This window comes from Arvicola amphibius, chromosome 17, assembly GCF_903992535.2.
Source record: "Arvicola amphibius chromosome 17, mArvAmp1.2, whole genome shotgun sequence".
NCBI classification, from domain to species: Eukaryota; Metazoa; Chordata; class Mammalia; order Rodentia; family Cricetidae; genus Arvicola; species Arvicola amphibius.
The window spans coordinates 29847860-29874387 of record NC_052063.2 but is presented as its reverse complement, the minus strand read 5'-3'; the positions used below and the strand labels follow the sequence as shown (position 1 = coordinate 29874387).

Here is a 26528-nt window from a genome sequence, read left to right as displayed (position 1 = left end):
TGGGGAATTGTTTAGTTTAGATTCTGATAACCAAAATAAGAAAGTACCTTAGTACACAAAAGAGAGAAAAGAAAGTAAACCAACACACACACGCACATGCACACACACACACGCACACCACCAAACCACAATGAAAGTGAACAAGGCAAAAGAGTAACAAGGAAACCACAGAATAGAGAGAACACAAATGGGAAACATGGGGAGAGTGAGTCTGTACTTTACAATAATTACACTAAATGTAAACAAACCAAGTTCTCCAATCAAAATATACATGGAGATACAGCCTGAAGGTGAATAGGTAGGAAAAGATGTCTGTGCAGCTGGTAAGGAGAATAGGAATTGTTTTGTTTGAATTGCACATAATAGACTTTCTATCAAAACTGTCAATAAGAGACAGGATCATTACATAATAACAAAGGATCAGTTTGATTGGATGATACAATTAAATATGTACCCAACAACAAAGCAAATACTACCAGAGCTGAAGGGAGAAACAGCAATACAGTAATTGTAGGAGATGCTAACAACTCTTACATTTAATGGATATATTGTTCAGACAGAAAATCAAATAAAGAAGCAGTAAGGATGGATGTCAGTAGACCAGAAGTATCTACAGACATACACAGAAACTTCCACATAACAAAATAATCCACATTCTTCTCATGTGTACATGAACTGTTGTCTAGGATAATTCACGTTACATTACAAAATCAACTATAACTTTAAAAAGACCTAAGAGTCTCAGAATCTTTTGCAGCCACAGTGACAGTTAGAAATCAATAATAAATAATAATAATAAATAAATAATAAATAATAAAACAGCAAAGTATACAAACATATGGAAACTTAAGACATTTTGAACTTTGGGGTTAAAGAGGGAATTAGAAAAGGAATTTGAGAACTTCTTGAGACAGACATTGAAAATATAGCATAGTAAAAGCTTACGAGAGGCAACAAAAGCAGTACTAAGAAAATTGCAGAGCAGTAAATGCCTACAGAAAAATACAAGAAGATACTCAGCCTAATATGAGACCTCAAGGAATTTGAAAGAGAACTAAGCTCCAAGTTAACAAGAGGAAGGAATTGATGGAGTATAGTAGGTTTAGAAACAAGGACAAAAAAAGGAAAACATCAATGAAGTTAAGTTTGTTTTTTATTTTTTAAAGAAATAACCAAGACCTTTACTAGACCGAGGAAAAAAGAAAAAGTTTTAAAAAGATATGGAAGATATATTGAAGATTTTTTAATGTCTCAAAAGTCCTGTATGTCCTGTATGAAGTCATAGAGCCCTGTATGAGGTCATAAAGTCCTGTCTGTGTTCATGAAAATCCAGTATGAAGTCATAAGAGTTTTGTGTGAAGTCATAGAGTCCTGTATGGTATCATAAGAGTCCTTTATGAAGTCATAGAGTCTGTATGAAATCATAAGAATCCTGTATGAGTCATAAAATCTTGTACGATGTCATAGAGTCCTGTGTGAAGTCGTCGGAGTCCTTTATGAGTTCGCAAGAATCCTATGAGTCATAGAGTCCTGTATGATGCCATAGAGTCCTGTATGATGTCATAAAGTCCTGTATTAGGCCATAAAGTCCTATATGAGGTCAAAGAGCCCTGTATGAAGTCATAGAGTCCTGTATGAGGTCATAGAGCCCTGTATGAAGTCATAGTCTTGTATGAGGTCATAGAGTCCTGTGTGAGGTCATAGAGCCCTGTATGAGGTCATAGAGTCCTGTATGAAGTCATAGTATCCTGTGTGAGGTCATAGAGTACTGTGTGAGGTCATAGAGTCCTGTATGAGGTCATAGAGCCCTGTATGAAGTCATAGAGTCCCGTATGAGGTCATAGAGTCCTATATGAGGTCATAGAGCCCTTGTATGAAGTCATAGAGTCCTGTATGAGGTCATAGAGCCCTGTATGAAGTCATAGTCCTGTATGAAGTCATAGAGTCCTGTATGAGGTCATAGAGCCCTGTATGAAGTCATAGAGTCCTGTATGAGGTCATAGAGCCCTGTATGAAGTCAGAGTCCTGTATGAGGTCATAGAGTCCTGTATGAGGTCATAGAGCCCTATATGAAGTCATAGTGTCCTGTGTGAGGTCATAGAGTCCTGTGTGAGGTCATAGAGCCCTGTATGAAGTCATAGAGTCCTGTATGAGGTCATAGAGTCCTATATGAGGTCATAGAGCCCTTGTATGAAGTCATAGAGTCCTGTATGAGGTCATAGAGCCCTGTATGAAGTCATAGTCCTGTATGAAGTCATAGAGTCCTGTATGAGGTCATAGAGCCCTGTATGAAGTCATAGAGTCCTGTATGAGGTAATAGAGCCCTGTATGAAGTCATAGTCCTGTATGAGGTCATAGAGTCCTGTATGAGGTCATAGAGCCCTATATGAAGTCAGTGTCCAGTGTGAGGTCATAGAGTCCTTTGTGAGGTTATAGAGTCCTGTGTGAGGTCATAGAGTCCTGTATGAGGTCATAGAGTCCTGTATGAGGTAATAGAGCCCTGTATGAGGTCATAAAGTCCTGTATGAGTTCATAGAGTCCTATATGAGGTCATAGAGCCCTGTATGAAGTCATAGTCCTGTATGAGGTCATAGAGTCCTGTATGAGGTCATAGAGCCCTTGTATGAGGTCATAGAGTCTTGTATGAGGTCATAGAGCCCTATATGAAGTCATAGAGCCCATGTATGAAGTCATAGTCCTGTATGAGGTCATAGAGTCCTGTATGAGGTCATAGAGCCCTATATGAATCATAGTGTCCTGTGTGAGGTCATAGAGTCCTGTATGAGGTCATAGAGTCCTGTATGAGGTCATAGAGTCCTGTATGAGGTCATAGAGTCCTGTATGAGGTCATAGAGCCCTTGTATGAAGTCATAGAGTCCTGTATGAGGTCATAGAGTCCTGTATGAGGTCATAGAGCCCTGTGTGAGGTCATAGAGTCCTGTGTGAGGTCATAGAGTCCTGTGTAAGGTCATAGAGTCCTGTGTGAGGTCATAGAGTCCTGTATGAGGTCATAGAGTCCTGTATGAGGTCATAGAGCCCTGTATGAGGTCATAGAGCCCTGTATGAAGTCATAAAGTCCTGTATGACATCATAGAGTCCTATATGAGGTCATAGAGCCCTGTATGAAGTCACAGTCCTGTATGAGGTCATAGAGTCCTGTATGAGGTCATAAAGCCCTGTATGAAGTCATAGAGTCCTGTGTGAGGTCATAGAGTCCTGTATGAGGTAATAGAGCCCTGTATGAAGTCATAGTCCTGTATGAAGTCATAGAGTCCTGTATGAGGACATAGAGCCCTTGTATGAAGTCATAGAATCCTATATGAGGTCATAGAGCCCTTGTATGATGTCATAGAGTCCTGTATGAGGTCATAAAGCCCTGTATGAAGTCAGAGTCCTGTATGAGGTCATAGAATCCTATATGAGGTCATAGAGCCCTGTATGAGGTTATAGAGTCCTGTGTGAGTTCATAGCGTCCTGTGTGAGGTCATAGAGTCCTGTATGAGGTCATAGAGCCCTGTATGAAGTCATAGTCCTGTATGAAGTCATAGAGTCCTGTATGAGGACATAGAGCCCTTGTATGAAGTCATAGAATCCTATATGAGGTCATAGAGCCCTTGTATGATGTCATAGAGTCCTGTATGAGGTCATAAAGCCCTGTATGAAGTCAGAGTCCTGTATGAGGTCATAGAATCCTGTATGAGGTCATAGAGCCCTGTATGAGGTTATAGAGTCCTGTGTGAGTTCATAGCGTCCTGTGTGAGGTCATAGAGTCCTGTATGAGGTCATAGAGCCCTGTATGAATTCATAAAGTCCTGTATGAGGTTATAGAGTCCTGTGTGAGGTCATAGAGTCCTGTATGAGTCAGAGTTCTCTATGAGTCATAGAGTCTTATATGTGTTCATAAGACTCCTGTATGAGTTGTAAAGCCCTGTATGATTCATAGAGTCCTGTATGAAGTCAGAGTCCTGCATGAAATAATAAGAGTGCTGTATGAAGTCATAGAGCCCTGTATGAGGTCATAAAGTCCTGTCTGTGTTCATGAAAATCCAGTATGAGTCATAGAGTTTTGTGTGAAGTCATAGAGTCCTGTATGGTATCATAAGAGTCCTTTATGAAGTCATAGAGTCTGTATGAAATCATAAGAATCCTGTATGAGTCAGAGTCTTCATTGAGTCATAAAATCTTGTACGATGTCATAGAGTCCTGTGTGAAGTCGTCGGAGTTCTTTATGAGTTCGGAAGAATCCTATGAGTCATAGAGTCCTGTATGAGGTCATAGAGCCCTATATGAATCATAGTGTCCTGTGTGAGGTCATAGAGTCCTGTATGAGGTCATAGAGTCCTGTATGAGGTCATAGAGCCCTTGTATGAAGTCATAGAGTCCTGTATGAGGTCATAGAGTCCTGTATGAGGTCATAGAGTCCTGTATGAGGTCATAGAGCCCTGTGTGAGGTCATAGAGTCCTGTGTAAGGTCATAGAGTCCTGTGTGAGGTCATAGAGTCCTGTATGAGGTCATAGAGTCCTGTATGAGGTCATAGAGCCCTGTATGAGGTCATAGAGCCCTGTATGAAGTCATAAAGTCCTGTATGACGTCATAGAGTCCTATATGAGGTCATAGAGCCCTGTATGAAGTCACAGTCCTGTATGAGGTCATAGAGTCCTGTATGAGGTCATAAAGCCCTGTATGAAGTCATAGAGTCCTGTGAGAGGTCATAGAGTCCTGTATGAGGTCATAGAGCCCTGTATGAAGTCATAGTCCTGTATGAAGTCATAGAGTCCTGTATGAGGACATAGAGCCCTTGTATGAAGTCATAGAATCCTATATGAGGTCATAGAGCCCTTGTATGATGTCATAGAGTCCTGTATGAGGTCATAAAGCCCTGTATGAAGTCAGAGTCCTGTATGAGGTCATAGAATCCTATATGAGGTCATAGAGCCCTGTATGAGGTTATAGAGTCCTGTGTGAGGTCATAGAGTCCTGTGTGAGGTCATAGAGTCCTGTATGAGGTCATAGAGCCCTGTATGAAGTCATAGTCCTGTATGAAGTCATAGAGTCCTGTATGAGGACATAGAGCCCTTGTATGAAGTCATAGAATCCTATATGAGGTTATAGAGCCCTTGTATGATGTCATAGAGTCCTGTATGAGGTCATAAAGCCCTGTATGAAGTCAGAGTCCTGTATGAGGTCATAGAATCCTGTATGAGGTCATAGAGCCCTGTATGAGGTTATAGAGTCCTGTGTGAGTTCATAGCGTCCTGTGTGAGGTCATAGAGTCCTGTATGAGGTCATAGAGCCCTGTATGAAGTCATAAAGTCCTGTATGAGGTTATAGAGTCCTGTGTGAGGTCATAGAGTCCTGTATGAGGTCATAGAATCCTGTATGAGTCAGAGTTCTCTATGAGTCATAGAGTTTTATATGTGTTCATAAGACTCCTGTATGAGTTGTAAAGCCCTGTATGATTCATAGAGTCCTGTATGAAGTCAGAGTCCTGCATGAAATAATAAGAGTGCTGTATGAAGTCATAGAGCCCTGTATGAGGTCATAAAGTCCTGTCTGTGTTCATGAAAATCCAGTATGAAGTCATAAGAGTTTTGTGTGAAGTCATAGAGTCCTGTATGGTATCATAAGAGTCCTTTATGAAGTCATAGAGTCTGTATGAAATCATAAGAATCCTGTATGAGTCAGAGTCTTCATTGAGTCATAAAATCTTGTACGATGTCATAGAGTCCTGTGTGAAGTCGTCGGAGTTCTTTATGAGTTCGGAAGAATCCTATGAGTCATAGAGTCCTGTATGAGGTCATAGAGGCCTGTATGAAGTCATAGTCCTGTATGAGGTCATAGAGTCCTGTATGAGGTCATAGAGCCCTGTATGAAGTCATAGTGTCCTGTGTGAAGTCATAGAGTCCTGTGTGAGGTCATAGAGTCCTGTATGAGGTCATAGAGTCCTGTATGAGGTCATAGAGCCCTGTATGAAGTCATAGAGTCCTGTATGAGGTCATAGAGTCCTGTATGAGGTAATAGAGCCCTGTATGAAGTCATAGTCCTGTATGAGGTCATAGAGTCCTATATGAGGTCATAGAGCCCTGTATGAAGTCATAGAGTCCTGTATGAGGTCATAGAGCCCTTGTATGAGGTCATAGAGCCCTGTATGAAGTCATAGAGCCCTGTATGAAGTCATAGTGTCCTGTGTGAGGTCATAGAGTCCTGTTGAGGTCATAGAGCCCTTTTATGAGGTCATAGAGTCCTGTATGAGGTCATAGAGCCCTATATGAAGTCATAGAGTCCTTTATGAGGTCATAGAGTCCTATATGAGGTCATAGAGCCCTTGTATGAAGTCATAGAGTCCTGTATGAGGTCATAGAGCCCTGTATGAAGTCATATTCCTGTATGAGGCCATAGAGTCCTGTATGAGGTCATAGAGCCCTGTATGAAGTCATAGAGTCCTGTATGAAGTCATAGAGTCCTGTGTGAGGTCATAGAGTCCTGTATGAGGTCATAGAGCCCTGTATGAAGTCATAAAGTCCTGTATGAGGTCATAGAGACTTATATGAGAGCATAGAGCCCTTGTATGAAGTCATAGAGGTCGGTATGAGGTCATAGAGCCCTGTATGAAGTCATAGAGTCATGTATGAGGTCATAGAGCCCTGTATGGAGTCATAGTGTCCTGTGTGAGGTCATAGAGCCCTTGTATGAGGTCATAGAGTCCTGTATGAGGTCATAGAGCCCTATATGAGGTCATAGAGTCCTGTATGAGGTCATAGATCCCTGTATGAAGTCATAGCCCTGTATGAAGTCATAGTGTCCTGTGTGAGGTCATAGAGTCCTGTATGATGTCATAGAGTCGTGTATGAGGTCATAAAGCCCTGTATGAAGTAATAGAGTACTATATGAGGTCATAGAGCCCTGTATGAAGTCATAGAGCCCTGTGTGAAGTCATAGTGTCCTGTGTGAGGTCATAGAGTCCTGTGTGAGGTCATAGAGCCCTATATGAAGTCATAGTGTCCTGTGTGAGGTCATAGCGTCCTGTGTGAGGTCATAGAGCCCTGTATGAAGTCATAGAGTCCTGTATGAGGTCATAGAGTCCTATATGAGGTCATAGAGCCCTTGTATGAAGTCATAGAGTCCTGTATGAGGTCATAGAGCCCTGTATGAAGTCATAGTCCTTTATGAAGTCATAGAGTCCTGTATGAGGTCATAGAGCCCTGTATGAAGTCATAGAGTCCTGTATGAGGTAATAGAGCCCTGTATGAAGTCATAGTCCTGTATGAGGTCATAGAGTCCTGTATGAGGTCATAGAGCCCTATATGAAGTCAGTGTCCAGTGTGAGGTCATAGAGTCCTTTGTGAGGTTATAGAGTCCTTTGTGAGGTCATAGAGTCCTGTATGAGGTCATAGAGTCCTGTATGAGGTAATAGAGCCCTGTATGAGGTCATAAAGTCCTGTATGAGTTCATAGAGTCCTATATGAGGTCATTGAGCCCTGTATGAAGTCATAGTCCTGTATGAGGTCATAGAGCCCTATATGAATCATAGTGTCCTGTGTGAGGTCATAGAGTCCTGTATGAGGTCATAGAGTCCTGTATGAGGTCATAGAGTCCTGTATGAGGTCATAGAGCCCTTGTATGAAGTCATAGAGTCCTGTATGAGGTCATAGAGTCCTGTATGAGGTCATAGAGCCCTGTGTGAGGTCATACAGTCCTGTGTGAGGTCATAGAGTCCTGTGTAAGGTCATAGAGTCCTGTGTGAGGTCATAGAGTCCTGTATGAGGTCATAGAGTCCTGTATGAGGTCATAGAGCCCTGTATGAGGTCATAGAGCCCTGTATGAAGTCATAAAGTCCTGTATGACGTCATAGAGTCCTATATGGGGTCATAGAGCCCTGTATGAAGTCACAGTCCTGTATGAGGTCATAGAGTCCTGTATGAGGTCATAAAGCCCTGTATGAAGTCATAGAGTCCTGTGTGAGGTCATAGAGTCCTGTATGAGGTAATAGAGCCCTGTATGAAGTCATAGTCCTGTATGAAGTCATAGAGTCCTGTATGAGGACATAGAGCCCTTGTATGAAGTCATAGAATCCTATATGAGGTCATAGAGCCCTGTATGAAGTCATAGTCCTGTATGAAGTCATAGAGTCCTGTATGAGGTCATAGAGCCCTTGTATGAGGTCATAGAGTCCTGTGTGAGGTCATAGAGCCCTATATGAAGTCATAGAGCCCATGTATGATGTCATAGTCCTGTATGAGGTCATAGAGTCCTGTATGAGGTCATAGAGCCCTATATGAATCATAGTGTCCTGTGTGAGGTCATAGAGTCCTGTATGAGGTCATAGAGTCCTGTATGAGGTCATAGAGTCCTGTATGAGGTCATAGAGTCCTGTATGAGGTCATAGAGCCCTTGTATGAAGTCATAGAGTCCTGTATGAGGTCATAGAGTCCTGTATGAGGTCATAGAGCCCTGTGTGAGGTCATAGAGTCCTGTGTGAGGTCATAGAGTCCTGTGGAGGTCATAGAGTCCTGTGTGAGGTCATAGAGTCCTGTATGAGGTCATAGAGTCCTGTATGAGGTCATAGAGCCCTGTATGAGGTCATAGAGCCCTGTATGAAGTCATAAAGTCCTGTATGACGTCATAGAGTCCTATATGAGGTCATAGAGCCCTGTATGAAGTCACAGTCCTGTATGAGGTCATAGAGTCCTGTATGAGGTCATAGAGCCCTGTATGAAGTCATAGAGTCCTGTGTGAGGTCATAGAGTCCTGTATGAGGTAATAGAGCCCTGTATGAAGTCATAGTCCTGTATGAAGTCATAGAGTCCTGTATGAGGTCATAGAGCCCTTGTATGAAGTCATAGTATCCTATATGAGGTCATAGAGCCCTTGTATGAAGTCATAGAGTCCTGTATGAGGTCACAAAGCCCTGTATGAAGTCAGAGTCCTGTATGAGGTCATAGAATCCTTTATGAGGTCGTAGAGCCCTGTATGAGGTCATAGAGTCCTGTGTGAGGTCATAGAGTCCTGTATGAGGTTATAGAGTCCTGTATGAGGTCATAGAGCCCTGTATGAAGTCATAAAGTCCTGTATGAGGTCATAGAGTCCTTTGTGAGGTCATAGAGTCCTGTATGAGTCAGAGTTCTCTATGAGTCATAGAGTCTTATATGTGTTCATAAGACTCCTGTATGAGTTGTAAAGCCCTGTATGATTCATAGAGTCCTGTATGAAGTCAGAGTCCTGCAATTAATCATAAGAGTGCTGTATGAAGTCATAGAGTCCTGTATGAAATCATAACAGTCCTATATGATTCATAGAGTCCTTTATGAGTCATATTCCAGGCTAATATTCTAGAAGAAATGGAGAAATTCTTAGAAACAGTTTATCATAATGGAATCAAGATGACATAGAAAGTCACAAGAGACCAATGACAGATGAGTCAGTAATAAACACACAAAGCCAAAACCAACTTAGAAGTAGAAGGGTCCAGTGCTAGATGGCTTCACAGGTGAATTTTCCCAAACAGTAAAACAAAATAATAAATATTTACCCAAAACAAAGCAAAACAATGTAAATAAAAGGGCTCACACTTCTAAAAGAATTTTATAAAGTCAGTATTACTGTAATGTCAAAGCCAGGGAAGACACCATGAGAAAAACTGTAGGCCAATAGTCTTGATACACAAAGGTGCAAAATCTTCAGTAAAATAAATGGTAGCAAGCTGAATTTAACTATGCATGAGAGGAACCATAACCATTGCCAGATAGGATTTATTCTTGGGATGCAAAGATGTCCGACATCAGCAAATCAGTTGTGTGCCATACTGCATGAACAGGAGATGAAAACCATGTGGTCATCTCAACAGACGGAGAAGACACATTTTACAAAAGTCAACCTTAATTTATGATGGAATCTTCAACAAAGCAGGTATTGAAGGAATGATATTCTTACAAGTAGTAAGCAAAGCCACATCGTAAGCACTGGGAGGAACTGCAGCATCACCGACGAGAGGAAGGATACCTCAGAGACCAACGGAATTGAGTAGAGCCCAGAAATAAATCTCTGCACTTATAATCAACTGATTCTTAATGAGGGGCTAATAAACACCGGCTGAAGAAAGACTAGTTTCCTCAGTAAATGACACTGGGAATTGAATGTCCACATACGCATGTACATGAGTGCGGTTGAACCCTTAACACTGTGAACAGACCCCCATAGAGTGAAGTAAAAGACCTGAAACTACACTAGCAGAAACGTGGGGAAAGCTTCTTGACATTGGTCTGGGAAGGTGTTTTTTATTCTTATTTTTTTTCTTACTTTTTTTTAACATGAAACCAAAAGCTCAGAAAACAGAAAAAAAAAAAAATAGTAGAATTGCATGAAACTAAACCTGCACACACCAGTCAGCAAAATTAAAATGCAGTGCCTTGGGTGGAAAACATTGGCAAAGTGTCCCTGTCAAGGGGTGATTGCAGCAAATATAAGGAAAGTCGAGAGAGCAGTACAGTAAACAATCAGGGTAAGCACCGAATGGACTTTTCTCTAATGAGATGTGCGAACAGCGGAAGGTATATGAAAAGACGTCAGGTAATTCCAAAGAAAACCCCAGTGAGATATTGCCACACGCCTATTAACATATGACAGAGCACGTGGGCAAGGATGTGGACAAAAATATGGAGATTTCTCCTTAAAAGATTAAAAATAGAGCTGGGCGGTGGTGATGCATTCAGGAGGCAGATGTCTGAATTTGAGGTCAGCCTGGTCTACACAGTGAGTCCCAGCACAGCCAGGGCTATGTAGTGAGACCTTGTCTTAAAACAACCACAAAACTACCAAAAAACCCCAGCCTCCCCCCAATTGAAACTAGAGGCAAGCAATTTCACTTTCTGGTATACATCAAAGGAAATAAAATTAATTCTTGCTATCTGTGTTCCCACGTTCATTGCTATAGTATTATCACCAGCAAGATGTAAACATATATTCATCAACGAATGAATAAAGCTGAAGAGTAGTGTGTGCTTATATAATATTAAGCCTTTTGTTTGTTTTTCAAGACAGGGTTTCTCTGTAGCTTTGGGGCCTGACCTGGGACTTGCTCTGTAGACCAGGCTGGCCTCGAACTCACAGAGATCCACCTGCCTCTGCCTCCCGAGTGCTGGGATTAAAGGCGTGCGCCACCACCACTGCCTGGCAATATTAAGCCTTTTAAAGTAGGGAAGTAAGACCGATGCGGCTCTGTGGGTAAACGTGCTTGCTGTGTGAGCTGTGGACCAGAGTTGAATCTCTGGTGGTGGATCCTATGGTGGAAGGAGAATGCCACTCCTGAAGGTTGTCCTCTGACACACACACACACACACACACACACACACACACACACACACACACACACACTCTTACATGTTATTAAAAATTAAAGGAAAATCTTAGCATTTGAGGCAAGTTGTTCTCTGATTTCTACATGCATGCCATGGCATGCACAAAATTAATAATGTAAAAAAGAAAAATTGCTATTTGAAGCATTGGCTTGAGTTTTATTTAAAAGAAAGAAAACATTAAAAGCAATGAGTCAGTGATGCAGAGACCCGCAGCCAAGCCTTGAGTCGGGGATGCAGAGACCCGCAGCCAAGCCTTGAGTCGGGGATGCAGAGACCCGCAGCCAGGCCTTGAGTCGGGGATGCAGAGACCCGCAGCCAGGCCTTGAGTCGGGGATGCAGAGACCCGCAGCCAAGCCTTGAGTCGGGGATGCAGAGACCCGCAGCCAGGCCTTGAGTCGGGGATGCAGAGACCTGCAGCCAAGCCTTGAGTCGGGGATGCAGAGACCTGCAGCCAAGCCTTGGGCGAAGCTACGGGAATCTTGCAGAAGAGGGGAGGAAGGATCGTAGGACCCCGTGGGTTCAAGGACATCACAAGAAAACCCACAGAACCAACTAATCTGGGTTCATAGGGGCTCACAGAGACTGAACTGACTATCGGGGAACTTTCATGGGACTGAACCAGGCCCTCTGCACCTATGTTACAGTTGTGTAGCTTGGTCTTCTTGTGGGACTCCTAACAGCAGGGGATGTCAATGACTGTGGCCTGCTTTTAGGACACTTTCCTCTTTCGGGATTACGGGATTGCCTCGTTCAGCCTTAATAGAAAAGGAGATGCCCAGTCTTGCTGCAACTTGGTATACTGTGGTTGGCTGGTATCCACGGGAGGCCTGCCTATATATGAAGAGAAACAGAGGCGGAAGAGTGGAGTGAGGGGGGGAGAGGATGAGCTACTAAAAGGAGGGAAGGAAACCTTTGATTTGAATGTAAAAACAAAACAAAAAGTAAATAACAGCAAAAAGAAATAACCAACTCCCTCTCCCCCCAAAAAAAGAGGAGTTGAAAAAAACCATAAGAGCCAGAAGATCTGGAGAAGTGCTGTGAAAATACCGTGTCCACAGCCCTGCCAGCCTGCACTGGACCTGCACACCCAATACCGCGTCCAAAGCCCTGCCAGCCTGCGCTGCACCTGCACACCCGATACCACGTCCACAGCCCTGCCAGCCTGTACTGGACCTGCACACCCAATACCGCGTCCACAGCCCTGCCAGCCTGTGCTGGACCTGCACACCCTAGGCCTGTTATAGACTGGGAGGGGCTCACAGCACCATACCTCACCCTGATGAGTTGTCCTCGATTGGTTCTGAGGATGATGCTGTCGTTGTCGTTCCCCATGGATAGTTCAAAATATGGTTATATTGATGATGTGGGGTGCCAGAAGTCAGAGTGCAAGACACGACGTGAGAAAGGGACTTGTGAAAAGGAAGACTGACTGATGGGTAGGAGGGAGAGAGGATGGGCGGGGTTAAAATAGCCAGAATACAGTACACACATATATCACATTCTCAGTGAATAAATTTCTGATAAAAGTTATGTATTTAAAAAATAATTTTTAACAGTTTTGAAATGGTCCTAAACATACTTGTGCCATTTTGTCCTAGAACTGGTGTTCTCAGCCTTATAAAATGGCCAACCTGACATCTCAGGTAGAGAAAGTGGGAAGCTGTGGTATCCATAGTGCTTACATCACCTCAGCTCCAGAAAGACAGTCAAAGACAGTAACCCAAACACTTAGAAACACTTAGAAAGCTACATTCTGACATTTTGGTGACTGGCAGACTCAGGCCATATGCGTTATCTTCTCAGATGGTTTTGCCGCAGGCTGGCACCCTCTTTGGGGACATCAGCCCCACCTTTGTATCTTTCCTGGCACCCCTCTTGCGACTGGAAAGGCCACCTCATATCTCACTTTGTGTTTTCTCGTGGCCTTAGTTCTAGTTGTAACTCTGAAGCTTTCAATAAGTCTCAGCTCTCCCAGTCCTCTGAGAAGCTGGATTCAGATTGTGTAGGGTCCATTAAGAGTCCATCGGCAGCCAGGTCGGCAGGTACTCTGGCATTTCTGTCTTCTTCATTTAAAGTTAAATGCCTCTTATCTTAGGGGAGATCAGAGTATATGGGTTATTATTTTGGAAATGTCTGCCAGATAGTCTTCTTTTCCTTACCCTAGAAAATTTTAGCAAATCCGCAACAACTGTTGTTTTCCAAGGGAAAATGCCGAGCTCACTACATCTGACGGTTCTTACGGAGTTTGCCAGATAAGCCGCGTAATGGCGTGTGAAGTCTGTCTGCGGTTCATTCCATTTCATTATAAACCATTGCTAGTGAACATTCGCCTACTTAATGTCATCTGAGGTTCATGCTCACGACATGCTGCCGTCCACCAGTTCCATACCACAAGATCAAATGAGCAATTGCGAGGGAGATCTCCTCCCTGCCCCTTAGCAGCTCACAGACATGGTGTAGTCGTTGGACTGTGTGTTTATTAAATATCTCTTAATCTCCTTTGCATATATTAAAGTTCTGAAATATGAACTCTGAAATCCCATGTTGTTTGGATCCATTTTAATCTCTTATACAGATTATTTTGCACAAAAGCATAATCTTTAAAATATGGGATCATGGTAATTCTCTTCCTTTAAAAAAAAAAAAAAACTTCATCTTTCACTTGGAATAAAGTCTGGAATTATTACCCCAATTTTGTCGTTAGAATGCCCCCGAGCACATGCTCTTTAGGAGCGGGGCCTTTGTCTCTTCCTCGCTCGGCACAGCCCAGAGCAGCGCCTCATAAAGAGAAGTCGGGAGTAAATATTTATGACGGACAGGCAGGTCGATATCCGCAGTTTCTTGCAGCTTCATGTCTGTCGCTTTAGAAGTTGAAAACCACTGAAGGCGGTAGGCAGAGTCCGCTCTCCAGGTCTCGCTCTGCAGTCCAGTTCCCACCCGGGTCACTTTATTCGTGTTTGATTGGAAACTGAAGTTCCTCAGCTGTCACTCCTGTTGAGGTGTTGACAGTTTGTATTTGTCCCGTTTGTATACTTTCTGCGGCTAGCGATATGGACATGTGTCGTGACTGAGAGTTACAGACGCCTGGTCGCACCCTCTTAGCTGGCTTTTTCCTCAGTCATTCTCTGTTAGTGGCCGCGGTCCTGACGCGGGAGTTTGTTGGGGTGGTCGGACCCACCTTGGCTGCCACAGTGGCTAACAGGTGCTAAGCGGAGAGTGCCCGGCCCTCCTTTTAACGTCCTCTCTTTTCCCATAGAGGACATGGGACACGTAGTTCCAGGGCAGACCCCGGCAGGATGGCTTTGCTCCAGTCATAGGTGGCGGCTAAAATGTGCTTTGAAAATGAATGCTGGAACACTTGGTCTCCAACCTTTGAGATGTTGCCTTTTTCAGGAAGCTCACAAGATGGTGAGAGAAGCGAATGTCAAGCAGGCCACGGCGGAGAAGCAGCTGAAGGAAGCTCAAGGGAAAGTGAGTCCCACTGCTTTAGTCTGGACTGGGGGAACCGGTCGTCACCGTTTCCAGGGCGCCCAGCAGCTGTTGGCGGCTGCTCTGACCGGAGGGACTGCAGAAACCATGAGTGAGGGAAGAGTTAGGTGCATGTAGGTGCTTGACGCCGGACGCCGGGTGCATTTATATCAGAAACCATGAGTGAGGGAAGAGTTAGGTGCTTGTAGGTGCTTGACGCCGGACGCCGGGTGCATTTATATCACAGCCCCTTAAAACCGTGTAAATCACATAAAAGGGTTCACTAGTCACATTTTAAAGTTAATGCTTATTTTCTTAATTCTCTGGGAAAAAGACACCTATATAGACCTTATATTAGAAGTGAACTGTAAGCTAATATATCTTAATGATTTTGAAAATTCATATTAATGTTAGGTATTTTTGACTGTTTAATTTTCTTATTACTGGCATTTGAAGCCAAGCCATATGGAAACCCAAAATCCTTGGATTATTTTCCTTTAATTAGTCCACAGAAAATACAGATTTAACTTAACGTTCTGCCCTTGAAAGTGTTTTGACCAAATTGCTAACACTGAGCCGCATCTGCTATAGAGCATGTTGCCTGTGTGACCGTGCTGATTTCTTTTCAAGATCGATGTGCTTCAAGCTGAAGTGGCCGCCTTGAAGACACTTGTGCTGTCCAGCTCACCCACGTCACCAACACAGGAGCCTCTGGCGGCTGGAAAGACGCCTTTTAAAAGGGGACACACGAGGAATAAAAGTACGAGCAGTGCCATGAGTGGCGGTCACCAGGACCTCAGTGTGATCCAGCCACTAGTGAAAGACTGCAAAGAGGTAACTCGCCAAGGGCTGGCCCTCTCATCACTGTTAATGTCCGTCATGGAGCTGTCAGTCGTGATTTTTTTTTCCCACCAAATTTTTTTTTTAGTACAAAATATGCAATATTAAGATGGGGTAGGCTTTATCTAGAGCTGGTTGCTTTCAGGGATCCTTCCCTCCTGTTCTCTGCTGGCTGGCCTCGGAGTCCTGCTGCAGATCTGGTAAGTTTCTGCCTTTCACATGTTCATTCAGTGAGCAAACTGGGGTGTGTTGTACAAAAGAAAGCGGGTGGCTTTCACGTCCTTGCTAGTTGGGATGCTCCATTAGCTCAGTATCGAAGTAGGAATGAAGAATGTGGGAAATGAGATGATTCTCTTGAAGATTACTGTTTGCTCTTTTTATTCAAAATCAGAGAGAAGCGGAGTTTTGCATGACTAAGAAAGTCCTAGAGTTGATGCAGATAATTAAGTAAATAGTTAAATAAGAAAACAACAGAATCCGGAAGTAATAAAAGCCTTACATTTAAAAAAAAAAAACAAAGATAACTTAGATACCTTATATTTTGAAATGTGTAGAGTTAAAGTTACATAATTATTAAACATTGTTTTGTTGCCATCTGTGGTGAAAACTGTCTCTAAGATGATTGGTCAAGAATTCTGGGAAATCCCTTGTTTTATTAAAAGCTGTAGTCATTGTTGAGTTTAATTCCTGCTGAAGAAGCCGTCGGTGTTTATCCAGTTAGTTTGTGTATAGAAGCCAGGAACAACTAAATTGAATTACTGAGGTTAACTGTTGTAACTGAGTTACCTTTGTTCAGTTATTAATAAAAATATGGTAACCAGAAAAGTTTAGTGCTTGTCTAGCTCTGAATGTAGCAAAATCTGAAATTCGTATTTGTTTCTGATAATTTCTAACACACTTCTTGTGTGTTACTTTAGTTCTGATTTCTTTTACTTTAAATTAAAGTGTGCTTTTAAAACAGCTTTTCTTGTTGTTCTCACTCAGTGTGAGGGATTTTCTCCTGCTGCTCACAGTAAACCTTTGTAGATTCCTCACCGCTTTGTTAATGTCTCTAGTTTTGAAATTCATATGAATAGGTCACCTGCACCCACTTCTGATTTGTGGTTACACTTTATACCCTGGTGCTTTGTGAAAACATTAGCAAGTTTTACACACACACACACACACACACACACACACACACACACACAAGATTTTACTGAAGCAAGCCCTAGGACAATGCTTTTCAACCTGTGGGTCAACCTCTCTGGGGTTGAACGACTCTTTCACTGGGGTTGCCTAAGACCATCAGAAAACACAGACGCTTACATTACGTTCTTAACAGTAGCAAAATTACAGTTAGAAGTAGCAGTGAAAGTAATCGTATGGCTGGGGTCACCACACCATGCGGAACTGTTACCCAGCATTGGGAAGGCTGAGGGCACTGCTCCCGGACAGGTTATAGCAATCTGAAATGAGGTAGAATGTGTCCGTGCTTCTCTGGAAAACACGGTGGTGCTCTCAGTCGTAGGGGTGTTCTGAAAGCTTTCAACACATGCATGTGCAGACGTGCACAGTGCAGGGCTTTGGGTTCTAAATAGTCCAACTGAATTTGGGCTTAGTTGTGTATCTTAGTCAGGGTTACTATCGCAGTGATGAAAGACCTTGACCAAAAGCAAGCTGGGGAGGAAAGGATTTATTTTGCTTACGCTTCCATGTCATTTTTTATTGTCTAAAGGAGCCAGGATCCTGTAGCAGGGGCTGATGCAGAAGTCACAGAGGGAGGAGTGCTGTTTACTGGCTTGCTCTGCCTGCTTTCTTGTTAAACCCAGGACCACCTTAAACCAGCCCAAGGATGGTACCACCCACCATGGGCTGGGCCCTTCCCCTTCCCCCATCAATCATTAATTAAGAAAATGCCCCTTGGGCTTGCTTGCCCACAGCTCTATCTTGTGGACCATTTTCTCAGTTGTGGATTCCTCCTTTTAAGTGACTTCAGCTGTCTCAGGTTGACATCAAAACCAGCTGGCACACTGTGTGACTTTGGGGAAGCCATTTTATCTCGTCAAGTCCTAGCCTTATCTATAAACCGGGGTCTGCACGTCCGCCTTGCACAACTCAGGATTAAGTGTTTAGAAAGGGCTCATGGAAGCTTGATTCCCGAAAGAGTCAGCTTCTAGGAAGTGACTGCAATTATTGCCTTTAAGCCAGAGTCTTTCATTTGATAATTATTCACTCTCCTGCTTCGGGGCTTATTTCCATCTTCTCAATTAACTTCACAAGTGAATTTGAAAATCTTAAATATTTATCTCTTAATATACTTTATCTTCTTGCCTGTAGTTTTGGCTTAAGACATTTATGAATCAGAATGAGATGGCCATGGTTGACCTTTAGAGTCTGTAGGAGAGAGCATGGTGCCCTCAGCCTTGCATTTATTTCTTTTATGGGCGCTGCACCTCTGACTGTTGTCCCAGGCCATTGACAGCCGACAGCCTGTGCTCACAAGGTGTTCAGCACTTGCAAGCATGGCCAGGAGCTCTGCAAGGCCGAGGGCGGGGCATGTGCAGGTGCAGGTGCTACTTGGTGTCTGCAGGTGGCCTGGCGTGGCCTTGGTAGGCTGAGGAGATCCACCCAAAGGTCTGTAGACTAGAGGGCTTACTGAGTACAAGGAGAGGAGAGGAGGGCCAAGAGGAGGTGTGGCTTATTTCTGCTGATCCAGGGTGGATAGGCGGTCAGTGGAGGGCCGTGTGCCTGCTACTGCTCTTTGCCCATTGCTGTACTAGTGGGTATTTTAGAACTGTCTTTAGTAAAGAGCAGTTTCTCTCCGTGTTCAACCCACACTAGATTTCACAGGCCACACTCAATTTATTCACTTTAAATAAACTAATAAATAATTACATTGGCTCCGGATTGATAATGTTCAGAAAACACTGGTCAGCAGCGCCTTTTATATTCAGGACAATCTGTGTCTTCAGAGAGCCCCAGCATGGCTGGGCATAGTGGTAGGGCCGAGGCAGGAGTGTAGTCAAGGCCAGCCTGCTGACATCCTGATTCCCCATACCTGGGGTATGTAGTGAGACCCTGGCTCAGATGAGGAGAGAGAGTAGCCATAGTATTGGAGACCCAAGAGGTGAGGATCACGGCTACATCTTTGAGCACCACGGGGGACGGGATGTACCCAAAAGCTCAGTTAATCATTTTATAAAGAAAAATGCTATCATATGTTACAGGACAGTTGAGTTTTTATTATTTTAAATGAAGAACATTTCCTTTTAATGATATTTAAAATAGGGCTTGCTTTATCAAGTAGTTTTTATTTGTTCTTTTTAAAGTGGCTTTGTGTTTGCTCTGGTTGTCAGGCCGATCTCTCTCTGTATAATGAGTTCAGATCTTGGAAGGATGAGCCCACGATGGACAGAACATGTCCTTTCTTAGACAAGATCTACCAGGAAGATATCTTCCCGTGCTTAACGTTCGCAAAAAGTGAGGTAACTTGTTTTTCATTTTAGTAGAAATGCATTCAGATCTTTTGTGTTTCTGCTCTCACGTTCCATATTTAATGTCTTACATGTGATTGCTGTAAAAATGTCATGTTAACATTTCCCCCGTTTCATATCAGGACCACCATTCCTGCCATTCTGAACATATTTCCTCTCTCGAGACGAGGCTCAGAAGCCCTGAGATGCGCACTGTGTTAGTGTGGCGGGCAGATGTGTACGGAGGGAGGGCTGCTGCTTGCTCCACACCCCCAGGTCCAGTTTTCAGTTTAAGCAAGTTCTGTGCTTGCTCCGGGCAGGCAGTTCCGGGCCCGTCACCACACGATCGATAAACACGTGTGAGGGTCTAGGCTGTAGCTTTGAGTTAAGTGCTGGGCTAGCCTCTGCAGGGCTGTGACTTTGGTCTCCACCTCTGCCAACACCGAACCTAAACTAGAGCACCAAGTGTGTCTATAAATAAACAGAAGTACGATGCTAACTTGGCCTTTGTCATAGAATTAAGAGGAAGAATAAAGTAGGCAGATAAAAATCATTTCAGAGGATCAGGAATTGTATAAATTGTATTCAGCTGAGAAGTTATAACTTCAGTTTGATCTTATACATGAGAAGTTTGTCTTCAGATAAATAGCCTGTCCACTGATGTTTAAGGAATTCAGTCCTGAGAGTCTTAGGGAAGCCTTTTGAGGATCGAGCTGTAGCGAGCGTCCTTGTAAGGAGAACTGCAGATGAGCCCAGCACTGACCGGGTGTGGGCTGTGCGTTGTCGGCCATTCTCTCGGTGCTGCTGACCTCCCCAGAGGAGACTTCATACTTGATTTGGGGGGGAAATGTCAATTTTTTAAAATAGATTTTTATGCCTATAAATACATAAGATGAAAAAATACATAGCTAAAATTAGTACATATTGCTAATATAAATGACTGGAACTTATTGTATAAATTTATCAGGATGTGGCATTAGGATACTAATTTTGAAGTGGCTTTTGTAGTGGATGTGTAATATTGAGTAAGGAATGGAATTAATACCTTTAATCCTCTTCCAGTTAATACCAAAAATTCTTCCACTGTAACTTAGTTACCTATTATAACTGCTTGATTTATGAAAGTAATAAAATCGGGATTGTGATTTGAGCTTTTTGTCCCTTCTCTTTGTAGTGTCTAAGGCCAAGTCTGTGAAATTGAAGGAAGACTAGCTTATAAAAGTATTATCTTATTTTGAAATTTTTTGCCAGCGTTTAATTCTTTTTTTTTTTTTGGTTTTTCAAGACAGAGTTTCTCTGTGGCTTTGGAGCCTGTCCTGGAACTAGCTCTTGTAGACCAGGCTAGCCTCGAACTCACAGAGATCCGTCTGCCTCTGCCTCCCGAGTGCTGGGATTAAAGGCGTGCGCCACCACCGCCCGGCCAGCGTTTAATTCTTTGTGTTGCTTTTTGTTTTAAGTTGGCTTCGGCTGTTCTGGAGGCCGTGGAGAACAACACTCTCAGCATTGAACCAGTGGGGTTACAGCCCATTCGATTCGTGAAAGCCTCAGCTGTGGAATGTGGAGGACCAAAGTAGGTATTTCCATCCATGCCTTGTGGGAATGAGTTAGTTCTCGGAAGTTTTTGCCTCGTGGTATTGTGTTTATTCATTGTGTGCTGTAAATGTGATGACATTTCTCCTCCTCAGTTTCTTCTTAGCGCCTGTGGCCCAGGGACAAATCCCCAGAGGGTATTGGTACGTTTCAAAGTTGAGCTTATTTTCCTTCAAAGTTGTGGTTCTGTTAGTGAAGAAAGGTGTGTGGTTCACTAAGAGAATGAGGGCGCATTCTTAGATTCATTGTGGCTGTGGAGAATGAGAACTACCCAAGGAAAGGCCCTAGTACAGACCTAAGGCAGGAGCTGGGTGTGGCCTTCTCCCGAGAGTTACTAAGGCCCCTTAATGATGGAATACAAGCTCGGGATGCAGGAAGACTAGGGATTAGAAACAGTTGTCTAACGAATTGTAGACCAGATTTTTGTTTTGCCAGAGAGAACGAGAGAGAGAGAGAGAGAGAGAGAGAGAGAGAGAGAGAGAGAGAGAGGGAGGAGAGAATGAATGAGTTAGCTGTGTACAGTTGGTATGTGTGTAAAATACTTCAATTTGAGGATTGCCATCAAAACTGACTTGGAAAGATCCTGACTTAGAACTGTTCCTTTGAGAACTGAAACGGCACCAGGAGCTGGAGAGATGGTTCAGTGGTAAGCGCTCCCTGATGCTCTTGAGAGAACTCCAGCTCAATCCTAGCTCCCACATCAGGCAGCTCACAGAGACCTGTAACTCATATCTGCTACCTCTGGCCTTCATGGACTCTAACACTTACGTGAATGTACCCACACACAGACCGCATACATAAACATAATTATAAAAAACAGCAAAAATAATTTGTTCCTACCTTCCATATTGTTTCTATAAAAGATTCAGAAATTGACAAATAGTTCTGTCTTGCACATGTGACAGGTATTTAGAAATTACAAACTTTCAAAGGAAGAACCACTGTACTTCATAGGAAAGCAGCCTTTCCCATCCAGTCCTCTGAGAAGGGTTTTGCCCAAAACTCAAATGTAATTGTGCTTTAACTTCGGTTCTAGGACCGGGTTGCTGTGGGAGACTGGAAGCCCCAGGAGCCCATAGAGTAGAGTCCTTTACTCTTGTCAGGGCTGTTGTGAGCCTGTTGAGAAGTTGTAACCGGCTTCTGTTGGTGCACACACATTCTCAGGTGGTTGCTTGGCTAGTGTAGCCAAGATGTGTTCAAGTCACACATCTCCTCGGAGTTGTAGTCTGTGTTAAATACTGCTGAGACACCCTATAGCACAGTGGCCGCTAATTTTAGGGGAATTTTTATAGTATTAAATTCTATAGACACCAAAGTATTTTCCTTTTGGCCCTTCAGCGTCTCAAATGGAAAATCAGATGTAGTGGTAGCAATGCCCGTCCTCTGAAGGTCTGGGTCATGCCTTATTTTAAATACAGTGTGTGGCAGTTTTTACTCTAGAACTTGTCTGTGCTCACATTATGTCTTACATACTATACATATCAAAGTATACTCCACGTGATGGCAGATGGTCGTGTGGACTTACAAGGTTTTAGTAAACGAGTTAGGTAGGCTAGTTTTAGGGAGCAATTTACTTCCAGTGCTTATGTGACACGGCAAGCGGAAATGTGGACTCTCGAGACGAGCGCTGTGGGAAGGCACAGGAGCAGTGGCGTTGTTCTACCGCAGCTTCAGAGAGAAGGGCAGGTCAGCATTGAGTCGGAATCCAAGTGTGCTGACTGACTGTATTAGCGTTTAGAAATGGCCAGCTGCTTTTAAAGGCACATGGAGAAAGCTTCTATTGGGGCAAAGACGCGCATACATACTGCGCACACACAGAAAGACCCTCCACAGAGCAGAAGGGGCACTCAGCGAGCCAGAGCTTGGGCCTCTCTTTGAAGGGGATTTTTTGCTTTATTATTCTAAAAATTAATACCTGAGACCACTTTAGCAAAATCCTTTCAAAATGAGACAAGATGTTAAGAGAAAAAAATAGACTTCCAGAAGAATAAGTGTAACTTTTTTTTAAATTCAAGGGTACTTTTCCTTCTGAATGTTATACTTTTTGCAACTTACAAGACTTCCGGTAATTGAACCTTAAATTTACTGACCTCTGATCCTTCCCAAGCTAATTATTAGTACTTTAAAATATTGCCAGAGACCATTAAAGCAATTTGTAGGTGTGTGTATGTGTTTGTGTGTGTGTATGTGTGTGTGTGTCCCACAAGCACACACATGCACAAACAGTAAGGCAAAATTTCTCTGAAAAAGAATTAAAAGATAATCTCTTTTCAAAGAGATTTGCAGGGCCACCTCTAAAATCATCTTGGTCCAAAATAATACATTTTACATTTGGTTTCTTAACTGTCAAGGAACACTGTGTTGTGTTTCTTTTAGGTATAATTAAAATCTAATGTACTTCATATAGTTGTTTTTCTTTGTTTTGTGATTTACGGTGTCATGTCAGGTACGATTGGCCACTTAGTTTCACTGAGAGTTGTGCTAATTTTGTGTTACCAGAGACTGGTAGTTGTGTCTCTCTGAGACCCCAGCTGACGGTTGACAGGGGCTGCTGCAGGCCAGCCGATGCTCCCCACATGGAGCTTATTTAGCAGTCAGTCGATAGTTACTTGGGGCCAGGCTCTAAAGATGCGTACCCTCAAGGAATGTATAGCCTAGGCCAGCCAGAATGGCCGCAGGGAGAAAGGGTGGTATGAGGCGGACCTTGCACACATGTGTTGAGGTTTGTGCTCGGAGGGCAGCTTATTTCTTTATGCTTCTTTACTAAATGCAACAAAACCTACCAAACACACTCAGCTTGGCAGCTGTTACCCTGCAAACCATTAGCGATGGTTTTTTTTAAGACTTGGATAATCTTGATTAGATTCAGCTAGGAAGCTGAAGTTACATTTGCTAGTGGAGTGCTGGCCTGCAGCTGCTGGTGCATTTGTAGATTTGCCGTCAGCTGGGATGTATGGACAATACCCCGGGTCTCTTTGTAGAAGCATGGTCAGTGTTAGCGTCGTAAGGTTACCCGGAACATAAGTCCCACAGGACAGGGACTTTGTCTTTTCGTCACGGTAGTCCACCCAGAACAGGCCTGACACATGTTAGGCTCTCAGATATTCTCTGTTGTAATGAAGAGACAGCTTGTTAAAATGGGGAGGGGAGGAAGGGCAAATGCTTTTAATTATAAAACAAAACTGAAATTTGTTATTTTGCAGAAAATGTGCTCTCACTGGCCAGAGTAAGTCCTGTAAGCACAGAATTAAACTGGGGGACTCGAGCAGCTATTACTATATTTCTCCTTTCTGCAGATACAGGGTAAGTGGCATGACTTTGACGTTTACTAACAATACTGCTTGCTGTGCCGGAAAGTGACTACTGATGACCTCTCTCCCTCTTGGCCTAGATCACTTCTGTGTGTAACTTCTTTACATACATCCGGTACATCCAGCAGGGCCTTGTGAGACAGCAGGACGGTGAGTGCTCTCGGTCCACTGTAAACATCTGCATCGCAGCAGAAGGAAGCCGCTGCTCCCCAGTCCACTGAATCCCCTTACGGTCCTAGCAAAATGTTTAGGTGCTGCAGAAGAGAATATGTCTTCTAAAAACGATGTTTTTCGTTCCCTCGTTTAACTCTCGAGTTTTGAGCAGAGCCAGTTTTGCCTTGCTAGGGATGGCTATATGACAAATGAAACTAAGTGTGAGCGGTGTCTGGAGTTCACTGAGTTTCTCCCTTGAGAGATTAAATGAGAGCTACTCGGAGGCCGAGAGAGGGGAGAGCAGATTGAAGGCGAGCGAGAACTCTCGGATGCGTTCAAGGCCAGTTTAAGCAAGTTAATGGGATGCGTTCAAGGCCAGTTTAAGCAAGTTAATGGTATCCTGTCTCAGAAGACTAAACAATTTAAAAATATTGGAATGGGTGTAGCTCCGTAGTAGGGTGCTTTGTTAGCACGAGGTCCTAGGTTTGGTTGCCAGTACTTGGAGCGTGTGTGTGTGTGTGTGTGTGTGTGTGTGTGTGTCTATTGGGTGTGTTACAGGATATTTCACAGAATCTCTGGCTTCTGCTCATTAGATGGCAGTAGAACCTCCAAATTGAACAGTGAAAAAGGTTTTCGGACATTGCCAAATGTGCTTTTGGGGCCAGATACCCCTGATGAACACTGACCACAGTGTGTGTCAATCATAGATCTTATATGGCTTGAAGCACAGAGCCCTTTTTTCCCCACTTGCCTGGAAATTTTAAAAAGAAGTGTGGACAATGGAAGTGTGCAGTTGAACCCCAACATTTGCTTTTATTTCTAATTTGAGCCATACAGAAGCTTCCCTTTATCTCTTCAGGGGACATTGCTGGATTTTCTGTGTTCTGGGAACCATCCAGGGAAGAGCACAGCAGGGTGGAAGACTTGCTGGTTGTATAATAACCTGTGATAATTAGCCTTAGTGTACTCAAGGAGGGGACGGGGTCAGCCTTTACGCCAGATACTGAAATGCCGGCTTTTATTATGTTCCTCACGACAAAACTAATACTGTTCTTAGTGACTGGCAGAGCTGGGGTGTCTACAGGAGCACGGAGAGTTTGTGAGAAGCATTTCAGCTAATCCTGCATTGTCCTTGAGGCTTGAGCAGTGATTACACATTCTGATTACATGTCTCTTCTCCGTCTGTGCAGTTGATCAGATGTTTTGGGAAGTGATGCAACTGAGAAAGGAGATGTCGTTGGCAAAGCTGGGATATTTCAAAGAGGAACTCTGACACCCTGCTTGGGGCCATGCGTGCTCCTCCTTGGACAACTGAAGAATGGCTGAACATTTTTATGGCTAATATTTATTCCTGAGGAGAAGGCCCAAGACTCCTGGCCTTTTTCAGATTACACTAGGAAGTGCTGTGATTTCTTTTAAAGAGACTGGGCTGTTCTCGCTTGTCCCTTAATGGAACACACCACGAGGAGTTGCAGTGTGCTGGTGATGGCCATTCAGCACTGCAAAGCAAATCACCAAATAAATACCAGACCGAGTGTGTGTCTCTTCCTTAGCTCTGACTTGGCTTGGAGAGTTGCAGAAGGCAATGGTATTTTACATTGTACTCCTCTGGGGAGCAAGGACGGAGCTGTGTGCACAGGGCTTACTGTATGTTTATGTGTGTTGACATTCAAACACAAGGGTTTATTTGCAGAAAGGTTTTTTGTTTTCTACCTGTGAGGTTTTTCTTTTATTAATTAATTAATTAGGTTTTTTTTTTTTCCAGCCTGTTGAGTTTTCCCTCCCTCCTTTCCTCCCTGTCATCATCCCCTCCACTCCCTCCCCCCCCACATCCACTCCTCCTCCTTTGCAGAAATGTTTTACTGGGGTTCGAAGTCACTGTTATTCCGCTCGCAGTGACCCAGTGAATCCCTTTATTGTCGTGGTATGTCAAGTAGAAAATGAAGAGTGGGGAGCTCTTCCTCCAGAGGAACATCTTGAACATCCTGATGTAGGGGTCCACGTTACGCAGTGAGCACTATCATGGAATTAAAGGAATATTAAATAAATAAACATCATGGTCTAAAAAGAATGCTATCTGCCAGTTCTGAGCAACCATCGGATCTCTAAGTTTTAACTAAAGCGGACACGAAGACACTACTAACCATTTCTACCAGTAAGAGAGGTTCTTGGTGGAGACAGAGCGGGATGCAAAGGAAAGGCGATCTCACGGCATTGTTTCCAGTGAGCACAACCAGTCGTAGCTTTGGAGAAAGCCTTGGGCTTTGAGGTGTTTCTTACTTCTGTATGCTCAGCTCCAAGACAAAAAGACCTCCTTGCTTTATTGACTGTATGTGTGGGAACGTGTGTGTGCGTG

The 26528-nt window shown here is 43.4% G+C and overlaps 1 protein-coding gene across 4 annotated transcripts in view; it reads left to right on the top strand.

The window, feature by feature from the left end:
* The window catches only part of LOC119803248 (RAB3A interacting protein), a 49642-nt gene extending 23935 nt beyond the window's left edge, over positions 1 to 25707 (top strand). For all 4 annotated transcript variants that reach the window (XM_038314417.2, XM_038314415.2, XM_038314416.2 and 1 more), the window contains 7 exons: positions 14749 to 14826; positions 15454 to 15657; positions 19002 to 19130; positions 20576 to 20688; positions 23912 to 24011; positions 24100 to 24169; positions 25363 to 25707. In XM_038314417.2, the coding sequence (XP_038170345.1) occupies positions 14749 to 14826; positions 15454 to 15657; positions 19002 to 19130; positions 20576 to 20688; positions 23912 to 24011; positions 24100 to 24169; positions 25363 to 25445 (777 nt within the window). In that variant the 3' untranslated portion in view covers positions 25446 to 25707. The remainder of the gene's footprint in view (positions 1 to 14748; positions 14827 to 15453; positions 15658 to 19001; positions 19131 to 20575; positions 20689 to 23911; positions 24012 to 24099; positions 24170 to 25362) is intronic.
* Positions 25708 to 26528: the final 821 nt, after the last annotated feature.